This window comes from Hylobates moloch, unplaced genomic scaffold (genome assembly GCF_009828535.3).
Source record: "Hylobates moloch isolate HMO894 unplaced genomic scaffold, HMol_V3 SCAFFOLD_3, whole genome shotgun sequence".
Taxonomy (NCBI): domain Eukaryota; kingdom Metazoa; phylum Chordata; class Mammalia; order Primates; family Hylobatidae; genus Hylobates; species Hylobates moloch.
This window is the reverse complement of record NW_026652278.1, coordinates 37,178,818-37,193,656: the sequence shown is the minus strand read 5'-3', so window position 1 is coordinate 37,193,656 and position 14,839 is coordinate 37,178,818. Positions and strand designations below refer to the sequence as shown.

At 49.1% G+C, this 14,839-nt stretch overlaps 1 protein-coding gene across 1 annotated transcript in view; it reads right to left on the bottom strand.

Moving 5' to 3' along the window:
• Positions 1-11,026, bottom strand: part of TLL2 (tolloid like 2) — a 150,853-nt gene extending 139,827 nt beyond the window's left edge. The window contains exon 1 of the mRNA XM_032135543.2: positions 10,611-11,026. Coding sequence (XP_031991434.1) covers positions 10,611-10,785 — 175 coding nt within the window. The 5' untranslated portion in view covers positions 10,786-11,026. The remainder of the gene's footprint in view (positions 1-10,610) is intronic.
• Positions 11,027-14,839: the final 3,813 nt, after the last annotated feature.

Sequence of the window (14,839 nt, the reverse complement as noted above, 5' to 3'; positions counted from 1 at the left end):
TCCAGGTAGCAACTGGGTTTCTGGTTTAGGGACCTGGGTGGACGGTGGTACCAGTGTGGTATCTGCACCCATGGGGCCCAGTCCTTAATGAGCGAAGGAGGAGAGGACAGCAAACCAGCACTGACTCCACAGGGAGGAGAGGCGACCCTGCCACCTGAAAAAGAGTTAAGAAGGAAGGTAGCCTGAGGCTGTTGCTGTGGGAAGCCAGCTCACAGGACTCACATCAACTCCAGGCCAGTAACCCGGGTGGGAGGCAGGGAAAGAGGCAGGGTGCAAATTGCAAGATGAGACAGAAGATAAGTGGCCCAGCTGGCAGAGCAGGCAAAGACTCAGGGCTGAACATCTCCACTCAAGTGCTCATGCGGGCGAGCTTGAGAATAGTTATTGGTAATTGGCAGAAGTGGTTAGAGGTGGTGTGATCACAGATAGGTCTGTAACCAATCAGCAGGAAAGCTCTGTTCCTGTTGCTATGTTTGCATCCAAGCAGAACCGTATTATGAGCAGGCTGAGAGGGTACCATGAGAAACTTGCTTCTACACATTTAGTTTACATGTCATCCTCTCCCTGCTTCATGGATGAGAGCAAGTGAGCTGTGGAGCAATAAATTATCACTTGCCACATGCTATGCATCCCAGGAGAACTCTTAGCAGCCCTGAGAGGGAGAGATTAGCATTCACAGGCCAGTGAGGTTGTTACTTACAGGGAAATTCTAAAATAGGGAGTAATACTATAAGTAATAATAATAGTAGCAAGGAGAAGAGCCAACAATTAATGACTGCTTGCTAAACACTTCGTGTTCACTGCCTCATTTAATCCTCAAACAAGATTATATGATGGGTTTCAATATCATTATTTTCCAAATGAGGAAACTGAGGCTCAAAGAGATTAAGAGACTTGGTCAAAACTACACAGGAAATAAGGGGGGCAGAGGCAGGTTTAAAGCCATGGGCTGCGTGATGCCAAAAAGAATCTCTACAACAGGATGCTCACTGCTTCTGCCCTTTATCAGCCAGAGCCTCCTTGGGAAAGATTGGCCATCGAAGTCTTCTCCCTGTGGAGGTGAGAAGAGTGGTTGGACCCATCACCCTCAACTGACCTGATACCCATGCACCGACCCTGGGCCTTCTGGAAGAGGGGTAGAGGAAACCAGACGGGGACAGGTGCATTTTGACACCTGGTATTATTCATTTATTCTTCCCTACGCTTTAGGACAGAGAGTACTTGGAAAGCCAGAATTCTCTCGTCCTTGTCAGATTCCTAGACAAGGATAAAGAAAAAGACAGGGAGACGGTCATGGGCTTTGGTGCTCAGGGAACAAATACACAAATGTGGCCTTCAGACTGGGCAGCATGGAGAAGCTTGTTCACTGGGGGTGGAGGCAGCCAGGCAAAGCTGGAGGCCCCAGGGTTGAAGAGGTCACATGGCGTAGAGGGGAGAACAGGGATTAGAGGTCTCAATGTCGTGTGCAGGTCCTAGCCCAGGCGCTCCCCTATGCAAGCACCCTGACCATGGCATGTAATGCCCCTGAGATCATGTGAGCCCAGGCCATCTCCTGTGAGTGCTCACATCAACTCCTAGGGGTTGGGAGAAGCCATCAGATGAATGGAGGCTCAGGCCCAAAGCCACTTATACGTCTCCAAATAGCCAGGGGCTGGTTTCTTCGGTAGGGTTCAGACATCTGGTTGGCTTGCAGGGAACCAAATGCCTTAGCCTAATGCCTTCCTCACTGAGGCCACTGAGATTCATGGAAGATTTAATTTTAGGTCAAAGTCTCTGGGTATAGCTGGGCATGGTGGCTCAGGCCTGTAATCACAGCACTTTGGGAGGCTGAGGTGGGCAGATCACTTGAGGCCAGGAGTTCGAAACCAGCCTGGCCGATATGGCGAAACTCCATCTCTACTAAAAATACAAAAATTACCCTGGTGTGGTGGTGCCTGCCTGTAATCCCAGCTACTCAGGAGGCTGAGGCACAGGAATCACTTGAACCCAGGAGGCAGAAGTTGCAGTGAGCTGGGATCCCACCACTGCACACACACAAAAATTCTCTGAGTATAGAGGAGCTATCAGAATTGGCACCATCAGAAAACATAAATCCCTTAAAAATCACCAGGCTTTGTATATTAGTCCATTCTCACACTACTGTAAATATACTACCTCAGGGACAGGAGCGGTGGCTCACGTCTGTAATCCCAGCACTTTGGGAGGCTGAAGTGAGCAGATCACGAAGTCAGGAGATCGAGACCATCCTGGCTAACATGGTGAAACCCCATCTCTACTAAAAACACAAAAAAGTAGCCGGGCGTGGTGGCAGGCGCCTGTAGTCCCAGCTACTCAGGAGGCTGAGGCAGGAGAATGGCATGAACCCGGGAGGCGGAGCTTGCAGTGAGCCGAGATCGCGCCACTGCACTCCAGCCTGGGCAACAGAGTGAGACTCCGTCTCAAAAAAATAAACAAATAAATAAATAAAAGATACTACCTGTGACTGGGTAATTTATAAGCAAAAGAGGCTTAACTGACTCGCAGTTCTGCATGGATGAAGAAGCCTCAGGAAACTTACAATCATGGTGGAAGGTAAAGGGGAAGCAGGCACATCTTGCATGGCAACAGGAGAGAGAGAGTGCCCAGGGGAAACGGCCACTTTTAAACCATCAGGTCTTGCGAGAACTCGCTCACTATCACGAGAACAGCATGAAGGAAACCACCCCCATGATCCAATCACCTCCCACCAGGTCTCTCCCTTGACACATGGGGATTACAATTCCAGATGAGGTTTAGGTGGGGACACAAAGCCAGATCACTTTGGTTGTTCAGATATTTAGTTTCCTGCCACTTGGAAACCTTGCTGGATTTCTGTGGGATGATAATAATTTTAAAAACAGTATTTACTGGAAGCTTACTATGTCCAGACATGATTCTAAGTGCTTTCTCTGTATTAATCACTAAATCCTCATAATAACCCTATGTGGGTAGATATTAGTAACCACATTCATAGATAAGGACAGAGTCCCAGCAAGCCTAAGCAGGTTTGCCTATAGCCGTGAAGTGGTAGAGCCAGTATCTGAACCCAGGAAATTTGCCTCTAGCACCTGCTGCTTTGCCCCCAGGCTGTCTCAGAAGTATGGAAAGCAGTGCTGTTCATATAATTCAGTTCACTCCACACACTTGTTGGGGCATAACAGGTTCTTTAAGGGCCACATAACTCTAGCACTGTATATTTCATATTTATTGAGTGCTTCTGTTTTCTAGGCACGGTACCAAGTGCCTTCATATACAAGCCTGTTAATCAGAGTTTCTATTAACGGCGTGATACACAAACGGACACTGAGGCTTTGAAGGCTGAGGGACTTGCTCCAGGTCTTACCGTTAGAAAGTGACAGAACTGAGGATGGGCGCGGTGGCTCGTGCCTGTAATCCTAACACTTTGGGAGGCTGAGGCGGGTGGATCATGAGGTCAGGAGTTTGAGACAAGCCTAGCCAACCTGGGGAAACCCTGTCTCTACTAAAAATACAAAAATTAGCCGGGCATGGTGTCGGGCGTCTGTAATCCCAGCTACTTGGGAGGCTGAGGCAGGACAATCAACTGAATCCGGGAAGTGGAGGTTGTAGTGAGCTGACATCGTGCCACTGCACTCAGGCCTGGATGACAGTGCGAGACCCCATTTCAAAAAAAAAAAAAAAAAAAAAAAACCAAAAAAAAAAAAAGAAAAGAAAAAAAAGGAAAGTGACAAAGCTGAGAAGAAAAACCTAAGTCAGCCCAATTCCAAAGCATGGGTACAGAACCACAACATGTCAGCAAGGTCTTTGTTCTCCACAGTCTGGGGAGGGGCCAGGCGCTCAAACAACCATAGTCCAGGCTGGGGAGTGCCCTGAGAATGGCCGGAGAAGCAGTGGTCAGCTGGATGGCCAGAGCTGAGGTGCTGCTGCATGAGATGCCCTGCTGACCAGTCTATAATCAGCTTCCATCTAGGAGCCTCTTCTGCTGAGCAGGCTGAGCCCAGCCCTGGGTAGGAGGCTCCCCAAGGGCAGGGTTGAGTCTAACCAGCACTTAGACCATTAGCACCCATGCCAGGCCCACATGCCAGGTGCACTGCATATCTGGGGCTCTGTGGATGGCTCAGTGGCATCATGCCTGTCTCCACTCCTCTCCTCTCACTGTGCAGGACAGCAGAAGAAAGGACGCTTTCCCAACACACATGCCACCCTGAGGGAAGGGTATGCTGCACTGATCACTACGCTACTGGGCGGGAGAGAAAAGGAAAAAACGAGTTCCACTGATGTAAGACTTGGAGACCTACCTTTGATTATGTTGTTGTGGACTTTTCTGTCTACCAAATATGGGCTCTGTCCACAGACGCATCAAAGGGCCAGCAAGGTCAGGGAGAAAGTCTGGGCCTGAAGCTCAGTTTCCTCATATACAAAATGGCAGCCATTGCAGCTGCCTGTCTGCTCTGGGGGCTGTGCTGAGGGTCAGTGGGTGGTGTTCTTGCTGTCATTCAGCTCCCAGAGCAGCCCCCTCCAAGAGGGGCCTGATGCGTCTTCCTTCCTGGTCCCCCCTTTCCCAGACTCTGGGAAAGGTCCCAGTATGAGACCTGGCCACTGTTGAGAACTCTAGGCTCTGCTTGGCATTGGATGGCCACACACTCCACACCTGCTTGGCTGAGCTGAATTCTCAGCTCGAGCAGCTGTGCCAGCCAGCCCACTGTTCCTCAGGAGCTAAGGCCATGAGCTTCCTCCCCCAGCTCTGCCCCTGGCCCTGCCCTCATCTGCATTTACTTGAAATCTTTATTGAGATATAACTCACATGCCATAAAATTCACCCTTCACTTACTTTTGAGACTCTGTTTAACCACAATGATCAGGTCTGAAATTAAGAATCTCTAACCTTAACTATACTAGATGAAATAAATTATTCATTTATTGCAAAAATTCAATTTCCTCTACAGCATTTCAACAAAAGAGTTCAAGAAGTGCTGTGAGCACCTGCTTTGTACTCTGATAACGTATATATCATTATATACTTGCCTTGTGCCAGATACTGTGCTCAGCACTTGACAACCATTGTATTATTTAATCCTTATAGCAATCCTGAAAAGTGGATATTACTAATTCTTTTTTTCCCTGAGGCTCAGGGAAGTTGAGTAACATACTCAGGGTCACACAGCCTTGCCTAGGTGGCAGATTTGGAACCTAGGTCTGGCCCGCATCAGAGCCTGTGCTCTTAACTGGCTCACACCCTGCCCCAGTGCATGGTGGAGTGTGAAATTGTGTAGAGAAGGTGGACTAGATTCTGCTCCTGTATCATCCGGAGAAACAAAAAAGACAAACATTTAACTCCAATATGGCCCTGAAATATTTTAATTCCATCAGATCAGTACCTGCCCATCAGCAAGGACATCATAACAAGTTAGAATGAAAATAAAGATGTAAAAATACCAGCCACCCTTAGCTAGGTGTGGCCCATGGTGTGGGAGTCTGATGGGGGGCAGGTGGAGTACCACAGAGATGGCAGCTCACATTCTGGGGATGGGTCATGCCAGGGGAGACAAGCTTCCAGGAGGCACCATGTGAGCCTCATCTCTGCTTAAAAACCAGGATGCCTGCCCTGCCATGAAGGTTGGCGACTCCAGAGGAGCACTGCCTAGGACTCTACAATCATCCCAGTGCCACTCTGGGCACTTTTAGGAGTCCCTGGCACACTGGCCCAGGGCTGCTTCAGTTTCTAGGCTGACAATAACATGAGGGCTGCTGGCAACAGCTGCCCCAGAGAGGGCTCTCAGTGAGCCCCAAAATGAACCTGATTGGTAAGATGTCTTGGAGAGAATGGCAGAGTGAGGTGAAACACCAAATTCCAGGCAGAAGTAAAGTCTGAAGTGTGGGCTTACCCTCACTACTGGTTCCTGAGCCATAAGACACAAGGGACCACCAGCTATATTTATCCTATCCTAACATGGGACCCACAGCGGTGAAGAAGGCCCTGGTATTTACCAAGCCATCCACTGAAAAGTGAAGCTGGTTATCAGGCAGTTCCCTTAGATTTAATAAACCCAAAAGGCTATACAGCATTTTCATATCATTTGAGCCTCATGTAGACAATTTTTGAGTCACATACCCTCAGCTCACCTCTGGGCAGTTCCATGCCTCTGCCACATGTCTCCCCACCTTTCTGCTTGAGAACTTTTTCTAAATCTGTAGAGCCCTCTATTCCTGGATATTCAGGGAAGTTAATGCCTCGGGGAATGTGGCAAGTCATCTTTTCCAAAACTGGCTGCAACAACTTCTCTCATTTCATGTGCCCTTTTAACAACATGATATTGACATGCCTCCCACTGGAAAGGTGGTTCTATGCTCTCCCACCTTGAATCTGGGAGGGCTTGTGGCCGTGATGGAAGTGACAATGTGTGACTCTGAGGCAAAGCCATCAAAGGTAACACAGTTTCCATTTGGTTCTCTTGAGATGCTTGCACTTAGAATCCAGCTGCCATGCTTCGAGGACGCCCACATAGAGAGACCACATGGAGAAGCCACCTACAAGTGTTCTGGCCAACAGGTCCCAGGCAACAGACAGCCTCAACAGCCAGACACATGAGTGAATGAGCCTTCAGATAACTTCAGAACCCACTTGTTGAGTCACCCCAGCCTGTAAGTCTTCCTAGCTGAGGCTCAGCCATCATGGAACAAAGACAAGCCTCCCCTGCTGTGTCTTTTCTACATTCCTAATCAACAGAATCATGAACATAATAAAACAGAGGTTGTTCTACCCCACTGGTCTGGAATGCTTTCTTACACAGGAATAGAAACTACAGCAAGGAGCAGACAGTGAAGGGCAGCAGGCTTTGGATAAATGCTGCAGCCTCCTATTCTCTGGGCAGATAATTTGGGAGGCATTCTGTAAGCTCCTCAGAGGAGCTCCCAGTGGGGTCAGGGGCCCATTGCCAAAAGCAGCTACCTTGATTCCACTCCCTTCACTGGATTTCCTCCCTCCCTGTCTCATTCCTCCTGCTCCCTCAACCCTGCTTCCTGGGATCACCTTCCACATGAACTATCTACACCAAAGTCCTTGTGTAAGGCTCTTCTTTCTGAAGAATCCAACTAAAACTGGCCTTTTGTCTCCCCTGCAAGGCAAGCACTTTTGCTCGCACTCCCATTTTGTAGATGAGCAGACTGAGACATGGAAAGGTGAAAAGACTTGCTCAAGGCCGCACGGTGAGTAAGGGGGGCAGGGTCAAGATAAGAACCTAGGCCCTCTGACTCGAAATCGGCTTAAAACTTGTGGGTGAGGATAGGCAGGCAGGCAGGAACAGGCCTCGCAAGCTTTGCTCTCAGAGGCACGGTGGCTGTAAGAATGCCTTGTGATTTACTGCCAGTTGAATCCTTAGCTGTATCAGAAGAAAAACAACTGGCAGAGCTATGGACGACCAGACAGAGAACATCCCCCAGAAGCCCCATGCCCCTCACCAGCCCCAGGCCAGGAGGGCTTCACAGACTAACTTCCACTCCCCCGTCATTTGATTTAAAAGTCATCCCTTTTTACAGCATCAAATAGATTGTCTATTAGCAAATTTAAATTTTCCATCTTAAAACCTGCTTTAAGGTAAGCATGAAGATATTCTTTCCATCAGTGTCTAGAAAATCCATTTATAAAAAGTATCTAACTATATTTCAAGCACTGTTCTAAGTACTTTATCAGTAATCATCCCCATTTACAAATGAGGAAGCTAATGCCCAGAGAAATCAAGTGATTTGCCCAAGGATACACAGCTTGTAAGAGGCAGAGTAAATGGTAAAAATGGTATTAAAAATTGCAAAAGTAGTGAAATGGTAAAATTACCAGTTTGTTCAGCTTCTGAGAGGTTGAGCTAGAACCAAAAATCATAGACTTATAGAACACTGGATAGGAAGCAGCCAGGGGGCTCACACTGAAGTGCCTGCAAGGTATGAAGTAGGCCCACGGCAAGATGGTTGATGTGGACCAAGAGCACAAGCTCTCTGGATACATCATTTTGTAATTCTAACAAGGCAGACATTTTCATTCTTCATTTCATTCTGCAGGTAAGGAACTGCAGAATGAAGGGGCCCAGAGAGGAGGGGAATAGTCCAGGTAACACAGATTCTGAGAAGCCAGGAATAGATTCAAGACCCTCCCCTCTGCATTCTGAGTCCACAGTAGGAATGGAGACCCACACCAAGAAGGGAGAGTGGGAGGTGTTTTAGCTCTGCAGCCCTGAGGCAGGTCCTAAAAGGAGAGCTTCTGGCCAGAAGAGTCAGGGAGTTAGGATTTCACTGAGATAGAATGGGAGGCTGCCCCTAAAGGTTTGCATTAAATATGCAACCAGGAAGTGCAGTGTCCCCCTAGCCAAGAGGCAAGTCCTTTCTCTGCGACTTCAGTACACTGATGAACTGCTTGCTGGCCTTCCAGACAGCTGTTCTCCAGGTCAGGCAATTTCCAAGAGGATGGGCTGACTGAGATGTTACCTTTTCCCCCAGGTTGTGCTTATCATCGCCCTCTTCTGGCCACTCTTAGCATCAGTGTAGCCCAGGGAAAGGCCAATGGGTTGGGAGAATTCAGAGTCTGAGGAGGGTGCCTGCAGCTGGCTGAAGCCACAGTGGCCAGATCCTCTGCCTTCCAGCCCTGCCTGTACATCCCATTCTGTCTGTGAAGAATCACAGAATATGCGTGCCCTTGGTTATCTTGCATTTTCTCTAAAACTACTGGGGAAAATGAGGCTGTAACAGGCAAGCCTGCCTCAGGGTTATCCTCCAAGGCTGAGACCAGGAGCTGGGATGCCTCTTTCACATCTGGATTCACAAGTGCCCAGACCAGCACCCAGCATACTGGAGATGCACAATACATTCCTGAGCAAATCAATCACTTCCCCACTCCAGGCCTCAGCTGCCCACACTGCCTCCCAGAGTCCCCAGCCCACACCCAGCAGGGTCTAGGATCTGACAAGTGCGGGAGGTGGTCCAGCCACTCCCTTTATCCCACACCTATTTTCCCACCTTCAGTGGCCCTCTTTCCAGGGCCAGGCTGCCATTCCAATAGTGCTCTGGAGCCTCTTCTCCCTGGCCTTGAATTAGGTCCCATGAGGAACTCATGGTACCTGGGCCAGGCATGCTACCTGCTGAGGTTTTCTCCAGTTGTCCAGGAACCAACTCCGCTGCCCACCTTCCTAACTCAGAAGCCCCACGAGGTACAGCAGTAGGTGGATATTCTGCAGGAAACTTCCCTTACTAAGACCAGGCCCCTCAAGACTAGTTTGATCTTAAACCTTCACAAGATTCCCAAGTCTCACAAACTCCTCCTGCCTCCTAGTAACCTGGTCTTTCCCAGACTTTACCCAGTCCTGACCCTCCCAACCCCCAGCCTAGACCTGAGCCACTGCAGTGATAGTAACAATAAAAAATAACGACAATGCCATCATTTCACTTGCAGAGAATTTTCCCACAAATCACCTGAGTCCTCCTATAATTACTGCCATCAATTTAGAGATGAGGAACCTGGAACTGATAGAGGTTTCCGGGGCGTGAAGGGGCTACCACTGGCCCACAGGCCCCGCAGAGACCTGGCCGGCCACAGCCCCGGGAAGGAGCACCTGCCCTGCCGAGGGTGGAGGTCGCGCTCTTCCCTCCCCATTCTTCTCTGCCGACCGCCAAGTGAAACGGAGCCCCACAAAGCCAGAGATAAACACCACTACCCGCGGGCCACTGGCCATGGGCCAGGAGCGTCTGTGCGAGCCTCTGAGCCCAGCATCTCCCTGGGAGCGTGAGCACCCCTCTGCCCGTGCTGGAACTGACCCACACTAATCAGCTTGCTGGAACATGCGCTTGGGCCCTTCGGAGGCTAACGCTTCAACGACTCCAGCTCGGAAGCTGCTCCCCTCAGGACTCACGAGCCTGTCAGTGGCCCCGGGGAAGCGGGAGCTGCAGCGCCCGGGCGGCGATTGCGCCCGAAAGGCCCGTACGTCCCGGGGCGCCGCTTCCTGGCGGGATTAGAGCACCTGCCGGCTTCCATTTCCGCCCGCCCAGAGCGACCCTCAGGCCGGTACCGCTACAGGGAAGTTTCCGGCTATTCGAATCTTGCTCATTCTCCCTCGGCGACCCCTTTCCTTTTGCCCGCTGTGACGCTTTTCTTTTAAAAATCTCCTCCCGAGTAACCACGGATCTTGGGAAACTTTGCGCGAAACTTACAAATGCTGTGAAATCGGAGCCAGGAACTCTATCTGAGCCTCGGAGCGCCGCGCCCAGCCCGGCTCTTCTGCTCCGGCCCGGAGCGTCCGGCGGTGGCCAGTGCTGCCCACTCGCTGTCAGGCGGCCCTGGCACCCGCCCCGGCCCCTGGGGGCCCTCTCGGCCTCGGGCACCCGCCCTGATTCGCTTTGGGAACGCGCCGGCTGTCGCCCCCCGGTGCGCACCGCAAACCTGGGGCCGGGACGTCCCAGCCTCGGAGTGGTTTTTAAGCAATTCCTCGGAGGCATTGTCTTCCCGGGGAGCCGGGGATCTCAGGGGAGGGGAGAGGAGACCCGCCCCACAGACGGTAGCGCAGGCTTGCCCACCACCTCATTTGCATTTCAAAGGCAAACTTCTGCGGGACTTCCCCGGCGGCGGCACCTACCGGCTTTGCAAGGGTCGTGGTAATGCTCCAGCTGCTGCTCCGTGCCCTCCTCGCCGTCCAGCTCTGAGTAGTCTGCGGTGGCGTCCGGGCGCTCCCCGAGTCCCCCGGCGCCGCGAGGCAGCTGCAGCAGTAGTAGCAGTGACACCAGGGCCCCAAGTGCAGTCGCCCGGGGCATGGTGGCGCTGGGCTGGCTGGGGCAGAGGGAGTTGCGTGCACGAAAGCTCAGCTCGGCCGAAAGACGGTGCACACTGGGTCGGTCGGCTCCGGCCGGGACTCAGTGGTTACACAGGGCTGCTGGACATGGCTCGGGCGCGGAGCAAGCGGAGCACGGCGCCCCCTGTCTTCGTCGAGGCAACCGGGAAGCAGCCGCTCGGAGCTGCCTGCCCGGCGGCCGAGGCTGTGACGGCTGCGACTGTGGCGGTGGCGGCGGTGGTTGGAGCAGTGGCCGCTCCGCCCCTCTCCACCAGGGGTGGACCACACAGCCTTCGCCAGGGGCCCTGGGCAGCCAATCACTCGGGCGCCCTAGGCGAGGCCCCTCCTCTTCCCGGCACCTCCGCAACTTCGGAGGAAGGCGAGCGAGGTGAAGATGCTGAAGCCAAAGGCCGGGGCCAGCTCCGCTCCCACCCAGCCGAAGGCGCCTGCCCCGGGGCGCCACCTCGGCCTCTGGCTCCCGAGAATGCCGCTCCTGAAGATCGGGGCTGGGCTTCTCTCCTTGTTTTATTTCCATAACTCACTTTACAACTCCCAGATGCCCACGTGGCCAGAGTGGTTAGAACTCGGGGCGCTGGACCAGGAGCCCTATGTACGCGATTCATGTCACTACCAACTGGCTATGTGCATTCGGGCAGCTGCTTCTCTGCAGGGATGAGTGAATGTCTCTCAGCAAAGAAAAAAAAAATCGAGGATTTCGATTCTCTCAGCTCTCTCCACATCCCGTAGTCGAGCCACGAAGGGAGCCTGCTGGCGGCACGTAACCTAACCTAGTGGCCGGCGATAGGTAAGGAAAAAAGACTTAAGTCCACAGATTTCCCCTCTCGGTGACCCTATCTTTCAGTAAAACCGTCTAAGATGCTTCATACAGTCAAAAAGACACAAATGAACAGCTGTACGTGCTATTTGTGTTAAATTACAGACATGGTTTTATTAAATAAGCCACTCACCGTTAACTTGATGGACTAAAAATAACCAATTTCTGAAGTCTATTTCTTTTTGCCAATTAAAAACATACGCCCAAATAATTTAGGAGACTAATCAAGAGCTATTTTAAACCCACTTCTATTTTGTACCTAAAATGTAAAAATTGTCAGAACTGAGCCATTTTGATTTAGAGATATAAAAAGTATTATTACTGAGGCTTTTCAAAGATCTTTTTATGTAAAATGGCCCTGTCAAGTATAACACGCAAACGTGTTATGTGTAGAAATGTTTTGCATCATGCCCAATAGAATCTTTTTTCAATTTAAACTGCAAGCAGAAAAATAGACAACTTTCCTTTTGGATTTCCACATGGTTTCACATACATCAATGACAAAATAGTCAACAGGGAGCCCAGAGCTGGGCTTCACATCAAACTCTGAATTTCTTGCACTTATGGTCATCTGTCTTCTCATCTATCAACTAGGATAACAAGTCCTTCACACAAGTAAAGCGCTAAAAGTTAACTACTGGAAGGATGCCACTCATATTTTGTCCTCGTTTTTAGAAAGAAATGCAATGTTGACCCTGCCTCATGCTGTTTTCATCAAATGGGCACATAACATACAGAATGGAGCCAGACAGGGCAAGATCTGGTTAGAAACTGGCAGGTGGGAGGAAGGAATTTGAGGGGATAAGTACCACCAAATGGCAGGAAGGCCAAGTGGCCGGTGCATAGGCAAAGGAGTGGGAGGGGGCTGAATGGCATGCATTTCTGCCTGAATGCCAGAAGGAGTCAAACCCAACGCCATAGCTCTCTGCATTCACCCCCATGAAGGTCACCACCTCTCAGTAGACAAGTCCAAAGAGTCAACATCTAAAAGGCTTAACAAACTTCTCTGACACTTCCAGGTCTCCAGGTGGCATTAGGCAAACCACCAAAAGGCTTCCTTCTTAGAAGGGAATTCCTCTGGAAAATAGACATAAGAGGCTACCTCTTGTGCAAGCAATGAGGTTGTGAGCTTTTATGACCTCCAGTCCCCACCTGGTGAGTAGTGGCCACGTCTTCTCACCAACACCCTTTGTCCAAATATTTTGAAGACAGTGGTGTTAAAGAATGAACAAGCTGCGCAGTTTTATGTTATTAAAGTAGAAGACCAGTTTAGTTGCTACTTTGGCTATCAACCAATAAATGGCAACAAAATATTTGGTTCACTAGAAAGATTAGAAAAGAAAAATTGAAAAGGGACACCATAAGATAGAACTATAAAAGCTAAACTCTAATCTGGGTTTAGATGATTTTTAAAATGTATTTTTCTTTAATTTAAAAACCATGAAAAAACTGGAGGTAGAGTAACAGGCTTTATGACATAAAACTGCTCAACTTAGCTCCATTATTACATTCATAATTACTTTAGGGTTTCCTCTGCCATATCTTTGGGCCTCTGTGAACCTGAACAAGTGTTTTTCTCCTCTTAGATGTCCATCTCCCACCCAGAGTAACTAAGTTCTCTTGCCCCTTCAAGTCTACTGAATTTTATCCACCTGGGCCACTTTCTCATTTTGCCTTTCCAAGCTACTATACATGATAATTTGTTCCAGGCCAGCTTATTCCTTCATTTACATTGCTGACCACTGAGAAGACACTCAGTTTTCTGGAGAATGTAATTAAAGATACTACAATTTTTAGCAGCTGCTTAAAACCCTTCCTGGCTCTCCAAAACCTTTATTCAAGTTCTTCAGGGTGGCATACCAGGTCCTCCGTCCACCATCAAGCCTTCCTTTCACCTTTCCAGTCTTGGCTCCTTACAACTCCCACATTCCAGTCTTCTGGCATTAAACACCCTGCAGTCATCCTAACATGGCCTCGCTGCTTCACACCCTCCATGTCTCTGCCTGGGACACCTTGATAATCGCATATCCCACATCCTCATGCCAGCATTGCAGCTACCCTATCTGTGACACTTACCTATCCAGGACTGCCCTACCTTTCTGGTCTATAATTGCAGCAGACCTATCTGACCAACCCCAACTTAGAACCACCTTCCATGTCTCACTCTCTAGACTCTCCCTTTTCTTCACTGACCTTCAATATTAAGTCTTGTAATCCTAGTGGCTTAGATTGAGACACTAAGAATAACCATAACATTGGCCAGCCCCACTTATATCAATTTCCCCCTGCAACCACCTCCCACAATTTTTTCCTTTGAAATGGCTGTCAAGCAAAGTAATTGTGCAAACTTTGAAAATCATTTTAAATAATCAAGTAATTTAAAATACATTTGTAAACTACACGGATTCCACATGTCCCAATTAGGCTTATTCCCCCCTTTTCTAATATTATATTGCAGAGTAACAGTTCCACAAAAATAGTTCACTTGAAATCAAGAAGCTGGCTGCAAAAGAGTCCCTTCTGTCCTTAGTTTTCCAACCAGACAAAAAGTGTTCATTAAAGAAATAAAAAGTAATCCAAATTTGTACCAACGATTTGGCTAACGGGAATTGTCAAGTACAGGTGTTGACTGAGGCACCTAATAAAACTAGGAGAAAAGAACCAAGGAGGTTGGTCAGGATTTTTAAAAACTAGTCAGAAATGGAAAAACAAAACATACAAAGACATGGAGAAATTAACCACTGATTTCAACGTGGCACAATAAAAATAATCTCTTCCATTTGTACAGAACACTAATTTTCAATGCGACTTCTACATATATTACCTGCTCCCAGGCTAGAGAGGGTGACACCCCCATTTTACAGTTAATAGTCAAGACAACAGGGCCCTGAATCTTGATGACTTCTGGGCTAAACATAAGAGTACCTTTAGCTGCTGTGGTTTCTTATCCATAAAACACAGCTATCTACTCTACCAGCTTCACAGGACGGTTGTGAGGGAACAAGTGAAACTGCTTTGAAAAAGTAGTAAATGCTAAACAAATGCAAAGAATCATCAATCAGAGGATGGCAGGCAAATAGATGGTAAAGTCTGAGTGTAAGAGCCAGAATGGGTATACAAGAAAGTCAATAATGGCAATAAAAGAAAAATCATTCTTAAGACCAATCTTATTCACTGGACCATTCTCTCAACTTTACTGCAC